Below are 22,355 nucleotides of genomic sequence, written 5' to 3'. Positions count from 1 at the left end.
TCTTCGCAGTGACCTTGCTGATATGTCTAAGATAAGATAAGGAAAGGGTGGGGAGACCAGTCAGAGCCAAAGTTAAAGTTAACAGTTAAGACTGTCTTGTCTACAAAGGAACTATTTCGATTGGTCCCACCTCTTGACCATTTCTGGATCTTCACTGGACCGCTGACCTTGATATCAATCTCACTGTTGACCACCAGTGACCATAAGCTAGTCATTGATGATCATCGACCCATTAAAACCATTACGAAGATTAAAGCCTTAATAATTTATTAAAAAGTTGATAAGCTGTGGTACATTTATTTCGTCAATTAATTATTCAGTCACGTTTATTAAACTTATAAGTAAATTTTTCAATATTGAATACAATGAACAAAGTATTAATTGTTTTATCGGGCATCATGTCTCAAAAATTGTTTCGATGGACGGTCTAACATGATCGTCCTTTTCGTAATACTCCTCGCCTTCTCCACGATACTCTCCAGGATACTTTAAGTATTGTTCTCTTTCCATCAATTCCTCCGAACATTTTTCTACAAGAGACTCCAGAGAATCCTGAAAATATGAAAAAAATGATAATGAATTCTTTAATGTAATAAAACATTACGCTTATTGATTACTATCGACGAAGATAACTCGTTGGGTTATTCGATTGCACAAGAAAGGACGCGATACATAAAGCAAAAGAGATTCTGATACGGATATCGTAATTTTATTAATGAATACACAGCTCGAGCTCTGTCAAATCGGAATGGAAGCGACCGGAAGTTCTCGTTAGACTGAAAGCAATCAATTTAGATCGCTCAGCTCATCTACTTCCGTTTTCCGTAACATCCTGGACGTCCGAACAAATTTGTCGAACAGCAAAACCGGATATCGTCGGATAGTTTTCCGGTATTTATTTCAGACACTAATATAATGTTAAATGTTTTCACTTCTGGGTAATAATAGGAGCTTCCTGTTTTTGGTAGTTGACAATCAACGAACTTTTTAATATACATTTAAAAAACTATTAACATCACCCATAATAAAAGCGTGTGTATATTTGATGTGTTTTTTACCAACAAACACATACAAGTTTAGCTAGGAAATTGGAAATACTTAAGTATATTATGCATTACCTCTTCTTGGAAAGGAACTGGTTCTGGTGGTAACAGATCAGGATTATATGGCGTGATACAACGCGCGCGCCATATTGGAATAATGCCTTTTTTCAAAGGAAGCGGTTCCAATTCCAATACTTCGCTTTTTGCATCTTTTGTTATTTCCTACAAAGCAATATAATTCGTTTTATATTATAAATAGTCATTGGATCTTTCTATAGAAGATTTACTGGCAATGTGAAGCAGCACGCCATTTTTCAATGCATAAAAAAACATTTTAAAGCGATATAAAATTCAAATATTTAAACAGAAAATACAACGTTATTTTTTATTTGCAATTATTGTGTAGCATGCTAATCAAAATCGATATTTTGCATCACAATTTTTACCTCCGTGGGTTCATCCTGCGTTTCATCGAATTCCACGTCTTCAACGTGTACGTAGTGTCCATGTTGCATGCAAGCATTCTCGAAAGTGAAACAACCCCGACCATAAGGCTGTAATTATACTGTTTGTCAATAATGTATTTCTATATTTTTGATTATTTTTTCAACCTTCGTTGGTTATTCTTTTTAATTATTTTGTATTTTAATTAATTATTTTTGGAGCAACGTGTTGAATTTGATTGAAACTTGGATATGTTATTTTCAAGATTTCGAAAAATGTTTCAATGCATTATGAAAAATTCGCTACCGCTCTTGTTAAAATATATTTTGTGGACAGAGCAGTTTACAATAAGCAGTTGTGAAATTAACGATATAGAAAATGTTTAAAACTGTTTTAAAACATCGCTAAATATTACAACATGTTCAAATTTCAATTGAGCTCGAAACATTGTTTCGAAAAGTGTTCGATTTGGTTTGCAATGGAACCTTTCGTAATTAGTTCACCAAATTTAATTCCCAAAATCCGTGGAATCGATGACGGGGATGGATCAATTGTCCAGGTCCTTGCATACGATCCACGATCCATGTTCCCATAAATTTGGTGTTCGTGTCAGCGTACAAGTATGATCCCATACCGTGTCGAAAGTTCTTCTTCCACGAGCCTTCGTAAACGTCGTTGTTTATGTAATAATATACACCGAAACCGTGTTTCATATCTCTCTTCCACTCCCCTGTGAAAAATTCAGTTGTCTACAAGATATCCACAGGCTTTGATAGCCTAAGTTTGCCAATATTGTATCAAAAATAAGAAAAAAATAAAATAAAACGAAAGAAATACTGTTAAATTTGTTTTAAAAACCGGAAAATTTTATATAACCCCAAGTATAATGTCTTTTTTGTGTTCCATATGCAAATATTGAATTAAAAATTATTTTTGTTAAAATGTCGTATGTGTATTCAGTTATACTTGTTACTTCTTCATTCTTTTACCATATCTCTTCATTTTATATTTAAATTTCGTACATTACGAACGCCATAAATAAAAAATAACATTGTTTTGTTTTATTATGATTTTTACCAGTCCAATTACTAATTAATTTTTGTATTTTCTGACCGAATTAATTTGTTTCGAATAAAATGAATTTAATTCAATAAATTGATTATAAAAATGATTGTTTTAACTCGTTTCGGTGTTATATGTAAATTATTGTGTATCTTTTCGACCGCCTTGCGACGTTTCCGAGTTTGGATCGGATTCTATTTTCGTGCGTTGGTTTCGTACCCTCATATCGTGTTCCATCGGGATACCAAAAAGTTCCTTGACCATATTTCACACCTTGTCTCCATTCACCGTCGTATCTAGCACCGATTTTGAACACGTAAAGTCCTTTGCCGTGCCTCGATCCTTTGCAGTACTGACCCACGTACATGTCGCCATTGGGGAGCAAAGCTTTACCCTGTCCATGCCTGTCTCCTTTATCGTTTCTTTCACCTTCGTACACCTTCAATATTCACTCGATATTAACGATAAAACTTGTTCAATTCAATGTACTGATTACGATTAATATTTCCCACGAATAATCTTTAAAATTGATGAGTCAAATCACGATTGTTAAAATTATGAAAACTCCTCTGTTCTTAAAAAAAACAATCATCTAAGATACTAACAATTACTTGGAAATTCTGTCAGCCATATTGATTATACTCAGCTTCCTTTGCCAAAGAAAAAAACAACGAAAGAAAGGTGACGCAAAAGCTGCCATTTTTTGATAAATTTTCACGAAAGATAGGAAAAAGATTTACACATTTTTAAAATTCTTGCCTTTCATAGCTTCCTTTGCCAAAGAAAAAATAACGAAAGAATGCTAACTTAAAAGCTATTATTTTTTGATAAATTTTCACGAAAGAAAAGAAAAAGATTTACACATTTTTTAAATTCTTGCCTTTCATATCTTCCTTTGCATTCGCATAAAAAAAACGTACGCAAAGAATGTATTTAACGAGTTTTTGCAAAAACAGCGCCCTCAAAGTTAGAAACGCATTGACTTCGCGATAAGATTAAATCTCACTTTTCTAATTAAAATTAGCCCGTTATATGGAAAAGGTCCAGATTCGACAGAAAGGATTACCGAGGTTATTAATTGTAATATCAAAGACGAATTGGGTCAATTATTTCGGAACATGAAAGAGAAACGCTCACCCCGAGCGGATTTACTTCTTCTTCTCCGCGTTCACCTACGATCGGTGGATACTCTGACATTTCTATTTCCAAAAGAAGCTTTTGTTACATTTTACGAATACTCGAAAAGAATGTTCAAACATTGCACAATCGATTATCAAAATCGATACGAATAATTTACTGACTTTGCATAGTTGCGTTAAAAACTAGATTAATTACTCTTCGTTATGGCTGCACGATTTCTTCGAAATTAATCCTTTCAACTCATCAAACTTATGAAGTTTATATTATGTGTCTTGTTTTATTATTGATTTGTATTGGAAAATTACAATTTTGAAGTTACCAATAATTACTATTAAAATATCTTTTAATTAAGGGTGATCATAAATCAATTTCTACCTCTTGATGCATTAAAAACTAGATTAATTACTCTTTGTTATGGCTGCACGATTTCTTCGAAATTAATCCTTTCAACTCATCAAACCTTTAAACTGTTGTTTCAAAATTATGAAGTTTATATGTGTATTGTTTTATTATTAATTTGTATTGGAAAATTACAATTTTGAAGTTACCAATAATTACTATTAAAATATCTTTTAATTAAGGGTGATCATATAAACAATTTCTACCTCTTGATGCATTAAAAACTAGATTAATTACTCTTTGTTATGGCTGCACGATTTCTTCGAAATTAATCCTTTCAACTCATCAAACCTTTAAACTGTTGTTTCAAAATTATGAAGTTGATATGTGTCTTGTTTTATTATTGATTTGTATTGGAAAAATACAATTTTAAAATTACCATAAATAATTACTAAAATATCTTCTATTTAAAATTGATCATAAAAACAATTTCTACCCCTTGTAAAACGTAATAGGACGAATGAATGAAACAATTGCGAATTACTCGGTATTAATTGATTGAATTCAGAGGAACAGACAACACAACACCGATTGGTGTAAAACAAAGCCATATTTTAAATATTTTACTGACTGATATTACCACTGGTTGCTTTGCTATCCAAACAAATATTCTCGTTGTTAAATATATTCGATTAAACCGATTGTTATTAAACACCCCAAGGAATCAAGCTCCAACGATTAAAAATAAATTTTACCTAATCGATCCAACGTGTCTACAACATCACCGTAGAATTATAATGTGCGATTCTTTTCTGGTTTTAACACTTTACCGACCGATAGCCGATTAATCAACCGCTACCGGTCGGTAAGCGTTGGTCGGTAAAAAAGTTGATTAATCGGCTATCGGTCGGTAAGTGTTGGCCGGTAAAAAAGTCGATTAATAGGCTATCGGTCGGTAATGTGTTAAGTTCGATCTGATAGAAAGCTCTTTATTACTCGACGTTTCTCTCTTTCTCTTAGCGAAACAAAAGACTGATGTTATTTATATTTTACACATTTCTGGAGATACATACATATGTGCTCGCTTCATTTCACGCCTTAGCAATAACATACGGTAATACACGGAATTTATTTGCACTTATTCTATATACTTTTACATAGCCAGTCGTGTCTTCGTACCTACATGACAAAACTCGTAGACGCTGAATATATTGATTTTTATTAATTACAACACTCAGCTAGTTGTCAAGCTTTCGTAATGGAAATTGTTCATGTACAAACCGGCGCAAAAAGAGACCTTGCGATTGATAGAATGCAGTTTGTTTTGGCAAACTAGTTTTTAGCGAGGAGAGATTCTCTCGTGCCGGATGTACGAATGCTCTGCAGCAACTGTTTTAACAGAACCAACGATGTTTTCTAGGCGACAACGAGGGAAAGAACGAAACCACGTCACCGACCCGTCAACAAACCGATCAAAGCCTGTTTCTCCTTTTCTTTCTTCCTCACTGTCTCCAAATTCCGCTGCTTCCACGAGCTTTTTCGCAGCTTTATAGGTCGCGAGCCAACGTATCGCCCTGAAACACACAAACATTTTCAATTTAAATTAATTATTCAATTATTCATTTAACGCTCATATTTTTCGGGCTAACCAAGAATGATCAATTTTCTTTATTGGATTTTTGTTAATTGCAATGTTGCATCCGACGTATAATTCGAAGAAAAACAAATATTTTCATCCCTTAAACAATTAGATTAAAGAAATTTCGTCTTTCAAAGCAATCAGACGAAGAGAAGAGAAGGGGTTAATTATTCGAAATTATAATAATTCACTGTGGTTGCTGAAATCATCTAAATTAACACGTTTGCCCTGAATCGTCTTAATTTGTTATTTATTATGAAAAATCAGGATTCTGAATAATGTATCATCATCGATAAAGAGAATATGAACATTGTCGAGTAATATTTGCTTGGACGTAGGCTTTTCGAACGATGAAAACGGTATAATACATGATCGATCAATGTTAAACAGATCCATAGCAACTCTTTTAAAAAAAGGATCATTGTCTGGGCAATTTATCCGTTTTATTAAGTTTTTAATTTGGAAAAGAGAACCACGCAAAGTGTTGTTAATAAGATCTCGAAAAATAAAAGAAAAAATCACGAAAGTGCTGTTTAGAAATGATTAGTTTTTCGAGTGTGAAATTTCTACGGATTCTAGCGTCGACATGGGCAAACTTTCGAAATAAATTCGGGGATCATGCACACGGGGAAACGATATCCCGGGCCACGGAAGAAAGATAAATAAACCCTGCGTGGAGTGGTTTTCACAAAAAACAAATTACGGATCTCAGGCACCCTCGATCGCGCGTAAAAATCTTGACAGAAGGGTAATATTGCCTTCGATAACGGTGGATATTCAAAGTGTACTACTTCGAGGCTCGTTTCATTGGTTTCTTGAATGATAGAACCCACCCACGCGTTGTTGTGAATACCATCCCTCGTTTCGAGCACGTCCACCAAGTTCTGCCACGTTTATTTTGTGTCATAGCGTCAAAGTAACCGAGTTTGTGAAATAGACAAGAATTAACTACATTACTGTCACAAAAATTAATATTCAATAATATTAAATGTACAAATGAACAATCCAACTTATCTTAACCCCTTAACCCTCACATTTTTATTCAATTTTATAATATCATATTTTTTGCATTGATAATTGTAACATATTTTATAAAATAGAGGGCATAAAACGAATAATAGAATGTGACACAAATCATTCTATATCAAACACTATAATTTTTTATTTTATGATATAAATATACATACAATTAAAAATGTAATATGATATATTTTAAAACATGGTACAGCAATTAGCCCTACATTGCATTCACTGCACATGTACAGTGTTTCTTTCTTGCATTTTTTGCAGCGAATTAAATAGAAGAAATCTTGGGGTTTTATCTTTCAGAATTAATAAAAATAGTGATAAGAACGTGTAATAGGAAGATGAGTAAATCGATTGCCAGTGATTTTCGTTTAATTGCGTTAATTAGCTAGGATTTTAGGATTTTAGGATTTTAGGAGCGACGCTTGTTCTAAGAAATTGGCTATCAAAGAACAGTGCAACAGAGGATGTAAAAATACACCGCGAGATGCATCAATAAAAGTGGATATCTCGCAGAGGCACACGACCTCGGAAGAATCATGAATTCCTACCTCTTTCTCAATCGCCCACGCCTCGATCTTTTTTTATCACCTTCCGTCCCTTTTGGAAACACGAAACGCGACGACACAGGCGTAGCTTAATACGATAGAATTCGTAATACTAATTTGTTCAAGACGAATACAAAGGGAGTGGAGACAAATAAAATCTTAGTATTTGTAAACTCACTGTGATTGAACAAATAGATATCTGAAATTAATTTAGAACAGCAGAATTACGAATTAACTTTAATTTCAATTATTAAGATACGCAGTTGGCCATTGAATACGAAGCGTATAGTAAAATTTTTGTAAATTTTTCGAGTCGTGCACATATGTAGAGACCAAATGTGTTATAGCAATTAAAAAGAAGCGACTGGAATGCTCGAGTTTCGTCGGGATAACGCGAGACCGCATGTCTCGTTGGAAAGTCGGAAAAAGAATCCGGGAGCTATTTAAGTCGGGATATTCTTCCTCGTCCGCCGAATTTAACGCCACTGGATCATCGTCAGTTCCGGTCTACAGAGAACCTTCAGGATTAAAATTTTAATACAGCAAAACCGGCCAAAATACTCTTTAAACATTCTCTAAAATGAATCCTTAACTCGAAAACCAAGTATGCAAGAATCCACACGTTCGTACGACACTTTTTACCTTTTTTAGCGCGTTGACTCACCCTCTGAAATACGAGCGCATGTTTCTGACACCCCATGTGGTCCGAATAAAGTGTTGTAAGCTGTTTTCTTAGATACCATACCGAAGATATAGACTTTTTTTACTTTTCTTAAGCTTAATGGGGGAGCTAATTTTGTCATAGGCAACTAATTCTTTTTCTAAGGATGATTATGAGGAAAAAGTGGGGGAAAAGAGTTTCTTTCATATGGGAGATATTATCTTTGTTGTTGGAATAACTCTTTTTTTTAAATGGAACGATATTTATTTTCAAGTAAAATGAAGTTTTAATATAAATAAAGGTAAAGTCACGGATCAGTTGTGTAATTTTGGTCAAAGTAATCGCAAGGTTACACCTGGGACAACGAGAGACGTCGAGACAGATACCTCAAACAATCACTCATATATCCGTTCAAAGACTCATCATTTCCCTGACTTGACCAATATATGTATATACTTTATATAATTTATAAAGATTCTGGAACCACTTAAATTTTTAAAACAATTTTCAAATACATTCAAAACACGATAATTTAATTCTTCTTTAAAGGTAATTAAATTTCGTTTAAAAATGAATTTCTCAAGTTCGAAATGGTAAGGGTATATTTATATGACGAATCGTTTCGGAGCACCGTGTATAAGCCACGAACTGAATGATCCGGACCTGTTGGAAATAAGAGTGACAAAGTATAAAGATTTTAGTAATTCTATTTTTCACCTTTTTCTCTTTCCTTCCCGACGCGTCACCTCCTAACCCACCCACTCTCGAACTCTTCTATAAATTCCAGAGGTTTGTTTTCTCGGAGAAATTTTGGTTCCGTCGTTTCGTTTCCCCCCGACTTGCGACGCGTTCGCGTTTGAATCGATTCTCGAAGATATGATTCACACGTGGCCGTCCGCTCGTACGTACGTTTCGACTACTTGTTGCGTCTGACCAAATTCTCGACGCGCCACTTGTAGCTGACGCTACTCACATACAGGGTGTTCTATCACCCCTGGGAAAAATTTTAATGAAAGATTCTGGGAGGCCAAAATAAGAGGAAAATCAAGAATTTCTTGATTGAGGCTTCGTTGAAAATTTATTAACAATTAAAATCAAAAATTTCAAATCGTTCTGGAAAAATTATTTTCGGTTGTGGGGGTCAATTTCAATCATTTTTGGTGAATACACATACCTTCGATATCCTACCCACTTTGGAGAAAAAAATTCGAAGGTGTGAAATTTTTCGAGAGAATTAAAAAATTTCAAATCATTTTGAAAAAATTATATTCGGTTGCGGGGGTCGATTACAATCATTTTTGGTCATTACAATTACCCTCGAAATCCTACTCACTTTCTAGAAACAAATTCGAGAAGGTGTGAAATTTTTGCGCGGAAAAAATAATTTCAAATCATTTTGAAAAAATTATTTTCGGTTATGGGAGTCAATTAGAATCATTTTTGGTCATTACAATTACCCCCGAAATCCTACTCGCTTTCTAGAGAAAAATTCGAGAAGGTGTGAAGTTTTTGGATGGAAAAAATAATTTCAAATCATTTTGAAAAAATTATTTTCGGTTGTGGGGGTCAATTACAATCATTTTTAGTCATTAGACACATCCTCGAAATCCTACCCACTTTTGAGAAAAAAATTCGAGAAGGTGTGAAATTTTTGCGCGGAAAAAATAATTTCAAATCATTTTGAAAAAATTATTTTCGGTTATGGGAGTCAATTGCAATCATTTTTTGTCATTACAATTACCCCCGAAATCCTGCTCACTTTCTAAAAAAAAATTCGAGAAGGTGTGAAATTTTTCGACGGAAAAAATAATTTCGAATCATTTTGAAAAAATTATTTTCGGTTGTGGGGGTCAATTGCAATCATTTTTTGTCATTACAATTACCCCCGAAATCCTACTCGCTTTCTAGAAAAAAATTCGAGAAGGTGTGAAATTTTTGGACGGAAAAAATAATGTCAAATCATTTTGAAAAAAGTGTTTGATTAATTATATTAAAGAGTATCAAGACCAAGTATAAAGCAAATTCGACAACGAACAAAATATGTCCCATACAAACGTTGCAGAGCCCCCTTCACAGAGTTAGAATTTTTTAAAATGCCAAAATAGGTGTTTAATTATGTCAAAGAGCATTAAGACCAAGTTTCAAGTTAAATCTGATCACAAATAAAATATTCCTCATAATTAAGAGAGCATTGATTACCCCCTTCCACCCCCTTAGGTGTTGAATTTTGGAATATCCTTTCTCATTCCTTGTATACATCATAAAGGAAACCTATGTGCAAAATTTGAGCTTTTTATGTCCAAAAACTTAGCCTGGGGGTTGATGAGTAAGTGACTCAGGCCTTTCATTTTACATATATGTATAAATATATAGATTTAGTAACTCTTTGGAATGGGAAATATCTTATTCAAGATGTCTGCTGGTAAGGACAAAGTCTCTTGACAATACATGAGGACAAAAATAAAAAAACGATGAAAACAGAAACTGACGGTCAATGCGAAAAAAAATATTCAGAAAGAGAGGAAAAATGGACGAACGCAAGATGGAACAGATGGTAGATAAAATTATTCAAATACCAAGGAAAATGAAGCTCTTTAACAGTCTTGGAGGCATCGAATTGTATGGAGCGGAAAGGCAAGGTGGAAAGATTGCAGGACAAAATTTATGAGATGGACGTTAGGGTTGATTTAGAGAACCCAGGGCCACGCGGTGAAAAGAGGGAAAAGGGAATAAGATGAGGACGAAAACTGGGGGGGGAAAATACGAGGAGATGCTGGTAAATTGGTGGAAAACGTGCAGGGGAAAAATTAGTGAAAGAAAGAGAATACAACAGGCTAGGAGCAGGTAAAAAGTGTAACTGTAACTGTAAAACAATGTAAAATATCGATCGGTAGAATAAACAACAAAATTAAGACTCATACTCGACAGTATGTATTTTCTATTTTATGAAAAATATGAGAATCTAGGGGAAAAATTAGTGAAAGAAAGAGAATACAACAGAATTGGAGCAAGTAGAAAGTCTAACTCTAAAATGTAAAATATCGATGGTAGAATAAACAACAAAATTAAGACTCACATTCGACAGTATGTATTTTCTATTTTATGAAAAATATGAGAATCTAGGGGAAAAATTAGTGAAAGAAAGAAAATACAACAGGATGGGAGCACGTAGAAAGTCTAACTCTAAAATGTAAAATATCGATGGTAGAATAAACAAAATATTAAGACTCATACTCGATAGTATGTATTTTCTATTTTCTACAAAAATATGCGAATCTAGGTTTTTGGGATCGTGTTGCGTAAATTGCTTAAATATGATTGTATTCGTAAGCTGTTGAGTATGCTGCTCGACCAAAACAAACGCCTTGGACTGCAACTCGTACACGTTTTGCAATCCAGTGATGTGTGGTGCAACATATACAAAGTGATTCTGAAATAACTGGTTGAATTCTGTAATTTTTTCCAGTGTACAAATCGAATGATCAAAGTACTATTCAATTTCTGGAAACTCGACTGTATTTCTTCGTTTCTGTCGATCTTGCCTGCCATCGTAAAGCAGGAACCTACTCTTCCTAAAGATGTCGACCCAATAACTTGGCTATCCAATCAACATCTCCCTATATAACTGGGATCAATTTCGTTTTTTTATCTTTAAAAAAATGGGGGGGGCGAGCTCGTTTCGTAACTCACGCTGTTGACTAAACTTTCCCCCTCGACACACACGCGTGTGTTACAGTCGGGCAAATTTTATTCACGAATAACGAATAACGAATAAAAATGGTGGATTCTCTCGTAAACTAGTTTTTTTTTTGCCAGGGGGCTTTGCTCATCTGAATATTGGTTCGAAAAGTACCTCGGTAGATTCTAATTTATAAACGAAATTAGTTTAGGAATCGATCCCGGTATCTGTGTTCGTTAAAAAATTTGACCAACTCTGATCTATGGTATCGCATAATTCAACGAACGTTTTTCGTTGCTGCGGAATCGTGGGTTCGAGGAGGTGAGATCAAAGTGCACATTTTTCTTTCTCGTGAAATATTTCTGGAACGGTGAAAAATATCGAGAAAAGTGTTCATAACAGTTGAATCCATTTTTGTTTTTTTATGTACAAAACTACGTAGCAATTATTGAAAAATGAATGCTCTGCACTTTCTACCATTACAGTTGAATTTGTGTAAAAATGTATAGTATGTAATTAATAATCTTGCAGAAGAGAAAATTAATTAAATGATGAAGACTGTTAGAAAATGTTGGAAAAACATTTTTTTATAAATATGACGTGGGAAATAATTAAAGTTTTCCTGATCTGTACTATGGTATCGCACTTTTCCTTTATATTATTTGCTTCAATTTCTCTCGTTTCCCTCGCTTTTCTTCAGCCAATTGTCATCTTTTTTTTCTGCGTTAAATATTCTTTTTTCAATTAGCTTCGACTTCGTGACTTTTCCGGGCCATTTTCCTCTCTTCTTAATTTCAGTTATTTTTCTCCATTAACAGACAAAACAAAGGCTAAACGAATATCTTTTCATCTAATTTTAGACTCCAACAGGGAAAAATTACAGGTAAGAAAAAGTCGTTGTTGATTCGCGGTTGGAAAGTCGATAATGTAAATATTTTAGAAACTACTATGAACGGAAAAAATTTTAGAACTACTAATATTAATTCACGCCTAATAGTGTATCTATACAGGGCTTTTCAAATTTTAGATTCGTTAATTAAAAAAGATTAACACGAAGAACTACTGAATTTTTTTCTCGAAAGTGGGTAGGAATTCGAGAGTATGTCTACTCACCAAAAATGATTGTAATTGACCCTCGAAACAGAAAATAATTTTTTCAAAATGATTTGAAATTTTTTAATTTTGTCGAAAAATTTCATACCTTCTCGAATTTTTTTCTCGAAAGTGAGTAGAATTTCGAGGGTATGTGTATTGACAAAAAGTGATTGTAATTGATCCCCACAATCAAAATTAATTTTTTTAGAACGATTTGAAATTTTTTAATCTTGTCGAAAAAGATCACACCTTCTCGAATTTTTTTCTCGAAAGTGAGTAGGATTTCGGGGGTATGTCTACTCACCAAAAATGATTGCAATTGACCACTGTAACTAAATATAATTTTTTTAGAACGATTTGAAATTTTTTAATTTTGTCGAAAAATTTCATACCTTCTCGAATTTTTTTCTCGAAAGTGAGTAGAATTTCGAGAGTATGTCTAATAACAAAAAATGATTGTAATTGACCCCCGCAACAGAAAATAATTTTTCCAGAACGATTTGAAAAATTTTTTTTTCGCCAAAAAATTTCACACCTTCTCGAATTTTTTTCTCGAAAGTGGGCAGAATATCGAGGGTATGTGTATTCACCAAAAATGATTGAAATTGACCCTCGCAACCAAAAATAATTTTTTTAGAACGATTTGAAATTTTTTAATTTTGGTGAAGAATTTCATATCTTCTTGAATTTTTTTCTCGAAAGTGAGTAGGATTTCGAGGGTATGTGTAATGACCAAACCTGATTGCAATTGACCCCTGAAATCGAAAATAATTTTTCCAGAGTGATTTGAAACTTTTCAATTTTGCCGAAATATTTAGGCACCTACCCCCTGTCGATTTTCCTTAAAAATTCGTTTCTGATTTTTAGTAGTTTTGTTTGACGTCCTACAGAAAAGTAGTCTAATACTTTTTTGTAGGTACCCATGGGCTCTAGTTCAGAAAAAAGTTTCATATAAATATATTCACTATTGTAGAAGATATAGCTGTTTGAAAATTGGACCACTTTTATAGGGTTTTTCTCATTTTATGAGGTTGAGGAGCAACTTTTTCAATATTATAAGTTACGAAAATCAAGTTTAGGTCTCGTAAACAGAATCTCTGAATTTTAGTCTTACAAAGAAGCAGTTAAATTTAAATTTTCATGGCTATTTACACCACGCGATGGGATCGCGAAAAATATGAACAAAATGGAGATTCTGAGATCTCTGACTCTTCCAATGGTGGTTGCTACGTACACGTTCCCTTTTTCACCGTCACCCTGTATAACGTACGAGCACCTTGAGAGACAATATGTTTGTTTTGTAATTGAGCGTGTCCCTCGACGTGCAATAAATATATCGACGGAAATATGCGCGCTATTCAACACCCACCGCGTGGCCAGCGTGGATCGCGCAAAAATTCGTGAGACTCTGATTCATACCGTGTGGGACACAGAACACGGTGACGAAGAAACACCGATCGACGGAAGAATGCGAGGACCAGGGACGAAGACGATGTCGACGATGAACGACGACGATCACGATCACGATGACTACCAACGGCGAGGAAAACGACGCGCGATCGTCCGACGATCGAAGACGTGGTCCACGATTGGCTATCCGCCATCGGGTGGAGGGGTTACGGGAAAGAACGTTTCGGGTAGGGGTTGTTGAATGAGTAGCGGGACGACCGACGTCGCGACGCACTCCGTCACAGCCACCCTGACGGGGAACGGATGTCCGAGTGCTCCGTAGCCAGCGACTCGAACTGAAAACGTGCGCCCGAGTTTCTACGAGGAACCAAAAGGACGACGAAACGAACGGTCGTGTGTGTTTCGACGGTGAGTCTTTTTTTTTCTTTCAAACCATTGATAACAAAAAAAGAAATAATAATCGACGGTGAAAAACGCGAGAGAACTGATATTCTTAGAATTACGATTACTTGTTATAACTGGGGGTAATGATCTGTTATTATAGGTCGATATGGTGAAATTTTCTTTGTAACAGATGTATCGATCGACTCAAAATTCAGTGAAATTTTAGAGATAACGATATCCAAAATATTCCGACTTGCTCTTTGAATTACATCTCTATAATTGATGGTAATAATTTAGGTCGATATGGTGAAATTTTCTTTGTATCGGTAATATATCGGTCGACTCAAAATTCAGTGATATTTTATAGACAATATCCAAAATATACTGATTTGCTTTTTGAATTACATTTCTGAGTTATTTCAAATAATCTATCACTTTGATACGTGCTCCACAGCTCTCTGATAAGTCAACTTAGTAAGAATTGCAAAGTCCATCAAAGAAAAAATTATGAGCAAACGTGATATCGAATTTTACTCCATTGATGAATAAAAAAAAGAATAATCGACGGTGAAAAACGTGAAAGAACTGATTTCTTTCAACGCTAGAGCTACCGAGAATTATAGTGTATTTATTAGATACTCGAAGAAATGTATAATGGAATAGAAATAAATCTTATAGATAGTTACGTTAAATTTTCAAAGATCCAGTCGAGTAAATTTCTTACAATTTTGATCAGAAATTACAAATTAATTAATTTGACCGCTAGAATCCCCCATTAAAATTTTTCCTAGGGGTAGTCGAACACCATTTGTACACCATTTGATTCTGAACTTAGGTGAATCCACGTGAAAAGATCAATCGAAAATTGAAAAGTAATACTTTTTTGTACTAGCATAAAAATATTATTAAATACACGTGCACTTTAGCGTGCTATGAACAATATACTTTTTATTGCTCTTGTAAATATTTGTAATGTTGAAAATCATTTCTAAAAATGTTTATATTACGATACGAGATAATTCTCCCTTTTAGTGATTTTTCTCAATTTCGATTGATTTCTTCTTTTTTTTTTAAGTTTTATTTTATCAGATAAAATAATTGCTGGAATATTTTCGTTTCTGTTCTAAGCAGCTCCCTTTGATCTAAACCAATTTATCGAGAGGCAAGGTGCAATTGAAAAAGAAACAGTAAAAGGCAGGATCCCGGTGATTTTGAAAAAAATAAAATACTATCGAATCGATGGTAGGGTTCACGACAAAGGGAAGTGGATTAATAAAGAAAATTGAAGTGAACTGAATCGGTTAGATTTTAATCCCGACCTCTTCGGTTAGATGGTTTTACATCACAATGAAAATTAAAAATAAAACTGCATCGTTCCACATACAATCCAATCATTTAACTACAAAATAATTACGAAATAATCACATTTTTTAATCTGAAGTCTTTCTTTTAAAAAAGTAACAAAAGATACATTACCTTACCAAGCTCCCTTGATGAATTTTTTATTTTATTAATAATGAGCTTTTGGAATCTTGGAAACCATTTCTTTTTAAAATCAAAACACATTTAATATAGATTCACGCATCGTTAAATTCTAAAAGCACATTGTATGTATAATGTATTACATAATATGTGCATAATTTGTGGAATATCAATATTTATAATTCTAATATAAAATAACTTTTCCAAAACAATTTGAAATTCTCTTTTTTCGTCGAAATATTTAGGCACCTAATTAGATTTTTGGTAAGGAATTTTTTTCTCGAAAGTAGATAGGAATTCGGGGGTATGTGTATCCACCAAAAATGATTGTAATTGACCCCCGCAACAGAAAATAATTTTTCCAGAACGATTTGAAAAATTTTTTTCCGTCAAAAAATTTCACACCTTCTCGAATTTTTTTCTCAAAAGTGGGTAGGATTTCGAAGGTATGTCTATTCACCAAAAATGATTGTAATTGACCCCCGCAGCCGTAAATAATTTTTCTGGAACGATTTGAAAAATTTTTTTTTCGCCAAAAAAATTCGCTTTCTCGAATTTTTCTCTAGAAAATGGGTAGGATTTCGGGGTTATGTATAATGACCAAAAATGATTGTAATTGACCCCCGCAAACGAAAATAATTTTTCCAGAACGATCTGAAATTTTTTTTCCCGTCGAAAAATTTCACACCTTCTCGAATTTTTTTCTCGAAAATGGATAGGATTTCGGAGTTATGTGTAATGACCAAAAATGATTGTAATTGACCCCCACAACCGAAAATAATTTTTCCAGAACGATTTGAAATTTTTTTTTCCGTCGAAAATTTTCATACCTTCTCGAATTTTTTTCTCGAAAGTGGATAGGATTTCGAAGGTATTTGTATTCACAAAAAATGATTGCAATTGACCCCCGCAAACGAAAATAATTTTTCCAGAACGATTTGAAATTTTTTTTCGCGTCGAAAAATTTCACACCTTCTCGAATTTTTTTCTCGAAAATGGATAGGATTTCGGGGTTATGTGTAATGACCAAAAATGATTGAATTTGACCCCCGTAATCGAAAATAATTTTTCCAGAATGATTTGAGATTTTTGAATTTAATTGTTGATAACCTTTTAAGGAAGCCTCCATCAACAAATTGGTATTCTTGATTTTCGTATTATTTTGGCCTCTAGAATCTCCCAAATTTTCCCTAGAGGTGGCTGGACACCCTCTATAATAATATCGTGAACACACTCGAACTAGATCTCCTCGATATTCCTAAATAAGACATTTCAGAGTAGTTGCCTATCGACATAGCGGAAATTACAAAATTGAACGTTCCATATAATAGCAGTAATGATCAATTTCCCTCTGCTATTAACGCAAACCTGGCATTTACCCACAACCTCCATTAACAATGCAAAAGAGTTAAGTATTTTCTTCAGAGATCGAGAATAATTAATAATAAAATAAAAGAAACTTCATAAGACACAATTATTGACTCCCTAAACGACAGAATTAATTTTTCTACTCGTACATTAATTGTTCAACCCTTAATTTGTATCCTAGAACGTCTTGACGCTCCAAGAATTATATTTATCTTATTTACAACTAATATTGTTCTCCATTATTTTATGTAACCAAATACATAAATGAGACTGTTATTATACTCAAGTATAGTTGTCGGTATTATGATACTAGTTTCGCCTTGAAAATACACGGTGCCAATTAAGGGTGGAATTGAACCTATTAACGGATACGCGTCAAACGTTAGCCTTAATTAACGTTCTAAAACGATGATTTTACGAACCCCTTCAATCTTCAAAACGAGATACTTCAAAAAGTAAATTGAATTTTTTAACTAGAATTAATGAACATCTTTTAGGAATTAAACAGTGTGTATAAAATTATTATATCTTCAATATATTTGGTCCATCTTGAAAGTAAAGGGTACAGGGGGTCAAATGTGCCCTTGAACCAAATTTTACATACTATGGATCCATCATAGTATCACAGTATCAGAAAAAACCATTCTGTGCCAAATTTCAACCCTCTATCTTGTTCGTAAGGGTAGTTATAGGTTTTTAATTTTTCACACCCAGAATTTGGAATTAAAAAATCGGAAAAAATTCTCAAACACGTATCTCGATAACCACGATGCACCAGATTTTTTTAATAATTTTCGTACTCGATTAAATAGGGGAAATCGCCCATAAGAAATTAATTAATTATTTCGTAAAAATTCCAATTTCGACAAAGTTTGATGAAACTGAAACTATGTAAAAAAATTTTTACCAGGACGTTTGACGTTACAACAGTCAATTTACATACAACTGTTCAGAAATTACTACTCCAGAAAGCCCACGTAGTTTCTAATTAGAACAATATATTCCACGCGACCAGAAAATAAATAGGCTTTGCCGCGCGCACAGAACTTTTGTCATATGGGACATATCCTGTTCTTTTTTTCTGTCTCCATTGTCGATCCAAATAATACTTGCACGCCCTTGTTAGACATTGTACGTACTGTTGAATTTATTCAAACGGCAATTACCGTAAAAATGCGGAGAACGCGAATCCTACATAACCAGAAATGTATATTTTCTCCCTGGCTTGCGTTGCAATAATAGTCTAAAATGAAATTAAAAGCGTCGACATTAACCATTTCAGTCCATTGTGTGTATTTTAGGTGAAAATATTTTTTAAATATTTTAAATTGATTTTCGTTGTTCAAATTATAGTTGATAATTGAAAAAAAATGTGATTGATAAAATAAAAAAAGGTGTGCTTTAAACGGGGCGCGAACCAGCGTCAAAAAATGCACAGCGTATCCAAAATCAAGCCTCTTATTCACTGCGCCATTGCAACTCTTGGGAATATTACTAAAAAATTTAAATATAACGCGCATAGCACTTTTAATTTGGTGATTTATTTTTCTTTCCTATTCTATACACTGTTCTACTCAACATAGAATTGTTTAAAACCATAGAATATAAAAATTCACGCGAAAATCTCCGAAAATATCGGTTTTTGATTTTTGCTACTACGACGCACCCTGCCAAAAAATCTGAAAAAATTCAGGGACATAACCAATGACAATATGCATTTACAGTAATTATATAAATCCAGAATCTCGAAAGCTTCAATGCGAAATCGGTATTTTTCTGAGTTCTTGATTTTTCACACCCAGGATTTGGAATCGAAAAATCGGAAAAAATTCTCAAACACGTATCTCGATAACCACAATGCACCAGATTTTTTTCATAATTTTCGAACTAGATTAAATAGGGGAAACAGACAAATTCCGAATCTTCCCAATAACAACCCTTCCGAAGAAGATGGAGGGTTGAAATTTGGCACAGAATTTTTTTTTCTGATGCTCTATCAAGGGCACATTTGACCCCCTTATTCGGCTATACCCTTTATAACAATTTTATTTGCAATGCGAGTAATGGTGCAAAAGTATGGAAACACAAAATATAGAAAATAATAAAATCTTGGTTCAGCAACCCGCGATCGATCAGCGTTCTTCAGATTGTTCGCACGCTATTTTCATTGTCAAAGAATGACAATATCTATTTCTATCGCAGCCTGATTCCGCGATCACTAAAATTAGCAAGTATGCGAATATCGTCGTGCTAAATTTAGCACAGAATGTTGTATGAATAGGCGTACCCATTGCAGAAAATTCTCGAGAACGTAAACAATATGTCTGTCGCCAAACAACGAATTTTCAAGCAGTCTAATAATCGTCATCGAGTCAGCAGTCAACAAACGATCAATTATATTTTTATTTCAATTTTTCATCGATTCGATCTCTCTTTATTCTCTGCGAAAAAGAAGAAAAAAGGTATTAGATAAATTAGAATTTTACGCTTTTCAGAATCGAAGGACAGAAAGGGAACACCGCGCCGCTGTATCGAAACTACGAATCGTTTCACGGAAGTGGAAACGTAGAACGAACACGAAATCGAACGAGAAGTTATTCGAATGATAATCGCAGAAAAAATGTTATTTGCAACCGTCGTTTTAGCCGCCATCTTCGCGTCCTGTCAATGTATACCACTGATCGCTTCGAGAAATACATTGGAACAGGACGCGTTGGATGCTGTAATCGCGTCTGGGTGTTCGCCCAATGGAGGCTGTTGGGAATGGCTACCGGTACGAGAAGCTCGTGAAAATATCGCTACTTTGCCAGAAGACATTCCACTACCGAAGTACTTACTGTTTTCAGTCGATTTTGTCCTTCACGACATCGTAAAGTAACACTTTTACGATTTTCAGAATGCAAATGCGACGAGAGGCATTGCACGGGGATCCAAACGCAATAATAGAATCATGGAACGATGACGATCCAACGGTAGATAAGAGAGTTCGGTCATTGTCAACGATTGCCAAAAAAATTGAAAATGGAACGTCGAAGAAGGATGTACTTACGTCTCGTAGCAGGGGAGCTGTTGGAATGCCCTTTTCTGTTTTATATATGAATCAACACAGTCATCGGGGTAATTATAACAGTAAAAAGATATCGAAATCGTTAAAGAGCTACAACAGATAAACGTGCGTACTGTTTAAGGCACTGCACAACAGCAACAACAGGTGGCGAAAACGACGGAGACTTCAGCGCCATCTGCGGGTCACCCTAACTATCGAATCGCGATACGCAATGGTGCACCTTCCCAGCCAAGAAGACAATACTCAATAATACCACAGTTATTTATATCGTATGGATGGGGCCCATTTGGAAAATGAAGAGAACCGACTACTTGGAACATTACAATATAAATATCGATCTCATAATTTCGGTGCACAAAGCACCCGTTGAAATTCCGAGTTTCATACTTTAAAACAGTGACATACTCCGATAAAATCTCTATTCGCATAAAATATACTCGTTAATATAAATTGCACCATAAAACGATTCTTTTTTTCTTCTTTCGAATTGTTCACTGTTCTAACATTTTGTAAATATTATTTAAATCATTTTAGTCTAGTTAATATCGTTAATGAGGAATGACTATGCTTAAATTTAATTTTTTAGAATAAAACAGAATTAATTTATATTATTTTTCGACTCACCGTTCATTTCTTTCATGGCTTTGATGAAGTCCTGAGGATCCTTGAACGATACGAATCCGAATCCTTTCGTTTTATTTGTTCGTTTATCCCTGACTACTTTGGCTCTTTGGAAACTTGGATATTTACCAAACACTCTCACCAACATTTCGTCCGTGACGTCGTTCCCTAAGTCCCCGCAAAATATTCGGAAATCATCTGCACAAAGAAAATTGTACAATATGTTTAAAATGAAATAAAACTTCTAAATAATATAAATATAACTAAATTAATAACCTTCGTCCCACTCCAATAGAGAAGGATCCTCCCATATCTGTCCGCCAGCCATTCGTACGATTTTCTTATTTTTCTTTCCTTTGCCCTTTGGATGAGTTTCTTCTGCACTGGCATTTGCCATTATGGAACTAGCCTTTCCTTGACTAATTGCCAATTCTGCAGCTGTGCTAACACCTTTCACCTTTGGCTTCTTTTTGCTGTCATCCTCGGGGATCTTTGTATTGATAATCTGTTCAATAATTTCTGGATGAATCATCGGTGTAGACGCAGATTCGTATGTTTTCGGAGTAGCGGTTAAACACGTGTCCACCATGTTTGGTAAATACGGATTACTTATCTGAGCGGGCGACGAATATGTTGTAATAGAGGAAACCGTACCTGTAATAGATAATAGTTGTTTGTAACGAATACATCGCAATTAAATATAGCTTTCGCATAATAATTTTTAATAATTACCTTGTCTTGATACTTGCTGTGGTATTAACATTGGTGGTGGAGGAGGTGGTGGTGGTGGTGGTGGGGGCGGTGGAGGTGGAAATCCTATCATCGGAGGAAAAGCTAACGTAGCTGCGGCAGCAGCAACGACAGGCGTTGGAAGCTCATGTTGCTCCAATTGTCTAGCTACCTGATTATACGTATTTGCACCGATTACAGGCCTCACCATTGGCGTGACTAATTGACTGCCAATTTCGGCCTCGAATCTAAAAAATGATTTAATCTTAGAATTAATTAAAATTGCTCACGTTTCACAGACATGTGTTCGATAATACGATTACACGATAAAATGTATTATGTGCTGATAGAAAAACATGCATAAATTTAAAAGTATTAATGAAATAAAAAGTCCGTAGAGGTTAGAATATTTATGTGGTTTGTAACCATGCAATACCTGTTCATTTCATCTTCCATTTGGCGTAGTTTTTCCTCCATTTTGATGTTTTTATTATTTTACTACTTTTTCAATAAGTATACGTTTATTATTTAATAAATTGTCACAGGACGCAACTTTCAGAATGCATTAGCATGAACTACCGGATTAACTATGTGTACCAAACTATATTACTAATTCTT

The 22,355-nt window shown here is 34.3% G+C and overlaps 3 protein-coding genes across 4 annotated transcripts; 1 reads left to right on the top strand and 2 right to left on the bottom strand.

Annotated features, from left to right (window-relative positions):
- Nucleotides 1-396: 396 nt before the first annotated feature.
- On the bottom strand, nt 397-3,746 carry LOC122399659 (radial spoke head 1 homolog). The gene is made up of 6 exons (XM_043400498.1): nt 3,687-3,746; nt 2,769-2,988; nt 1,991-2,217; nt 1,481-1,597; nt 1,119-1,265; nt 397-552 (listed from the first exon to the last, which is right to left on the bottom strand). Exons 1-6 carry the CDS (start codon nt 3,744-3,746, stop codon nt 397-399), a joined length of 927 nt encoding a protein of 308 aa, XP_043256433.1.
- A 1,251-nt stretch (nt 3,747-4,997) lies between these two features.
- Nucleotides 4,998-22,306, bottom strand: LOC122399551 (RNA-binding protein 42). Its single transcript, XM_043400309.1, has 5 exons — nt 22,174-22,306; nt 21,741-21,985; nt 21,285-21,662; nt 21,012-21,206; nt 4,998-5,602 (listed from the first exon to the last, which is right to left on the bottom strand). The coding sequence occupies exons 1-5, from the start codon at nt 22,212-22,214 to the stop codon at nt 5,478-5,480; spliced, it is 984 nt and encodes a 327-aa protein (XP_043256244.1). The 5' UTR covers nt 22,215-22,306; the 3' UTR covers nt 4,998-5,477.
- LOC122399552 lies at nt 14,306-20,979 on the top strand. Of its 2 annotated transcripts, none has more exons than XM_043400311.1 (4): nt 14,306-14,494; nt 19,816-20,149; nt 20,217-20,449; nt 20,509-20,979. In XM_043400311.1, exons 2-4 carry the CDS (start codon nt 19,923-19,925, stop codon nt 20,682-20,684), a joined length of 636 nt encoding a protein of 211 aa, XP_043256246.1. In that variant the 5' UTR covers nt 14,306-14,494; nt 19,816-19,922; the 3' UTR covers nt 20,685-20,979. The 2 variants fall into 2 exon arrangements, with proteins under 2 accessions (XP_043256246.1, XP_043256245.1); XM_043400310.1 differs by having other exon boundaries at nt 14,320-14,494; nt 20,217-20,437.
- Nucleotides 22,307-22,355: the final 49 nt, after the last annotated feature.

This window comes from Colletes gigas, unplaced genomic scaffold (genome assembly GCF_013123115.1).
Source record: "Colletes gigas isolate AHSC1104 unplaced genomic scaffold, ASM1312311v1 Colletes_gigas_Sc00014, whole genome shotgun sequence".
Lineage (NCBI taxonomy): Eukaryota > Metazoa > Arthropoda > Insecta > Hymenoptera > Colletidae > Colletes > Colletes gigas.
The sequence above is the reverse complement of the archived record's forward strand: the minus strand, read 5'-3'. Positions and strand labels throughout refer to the sequence as shown.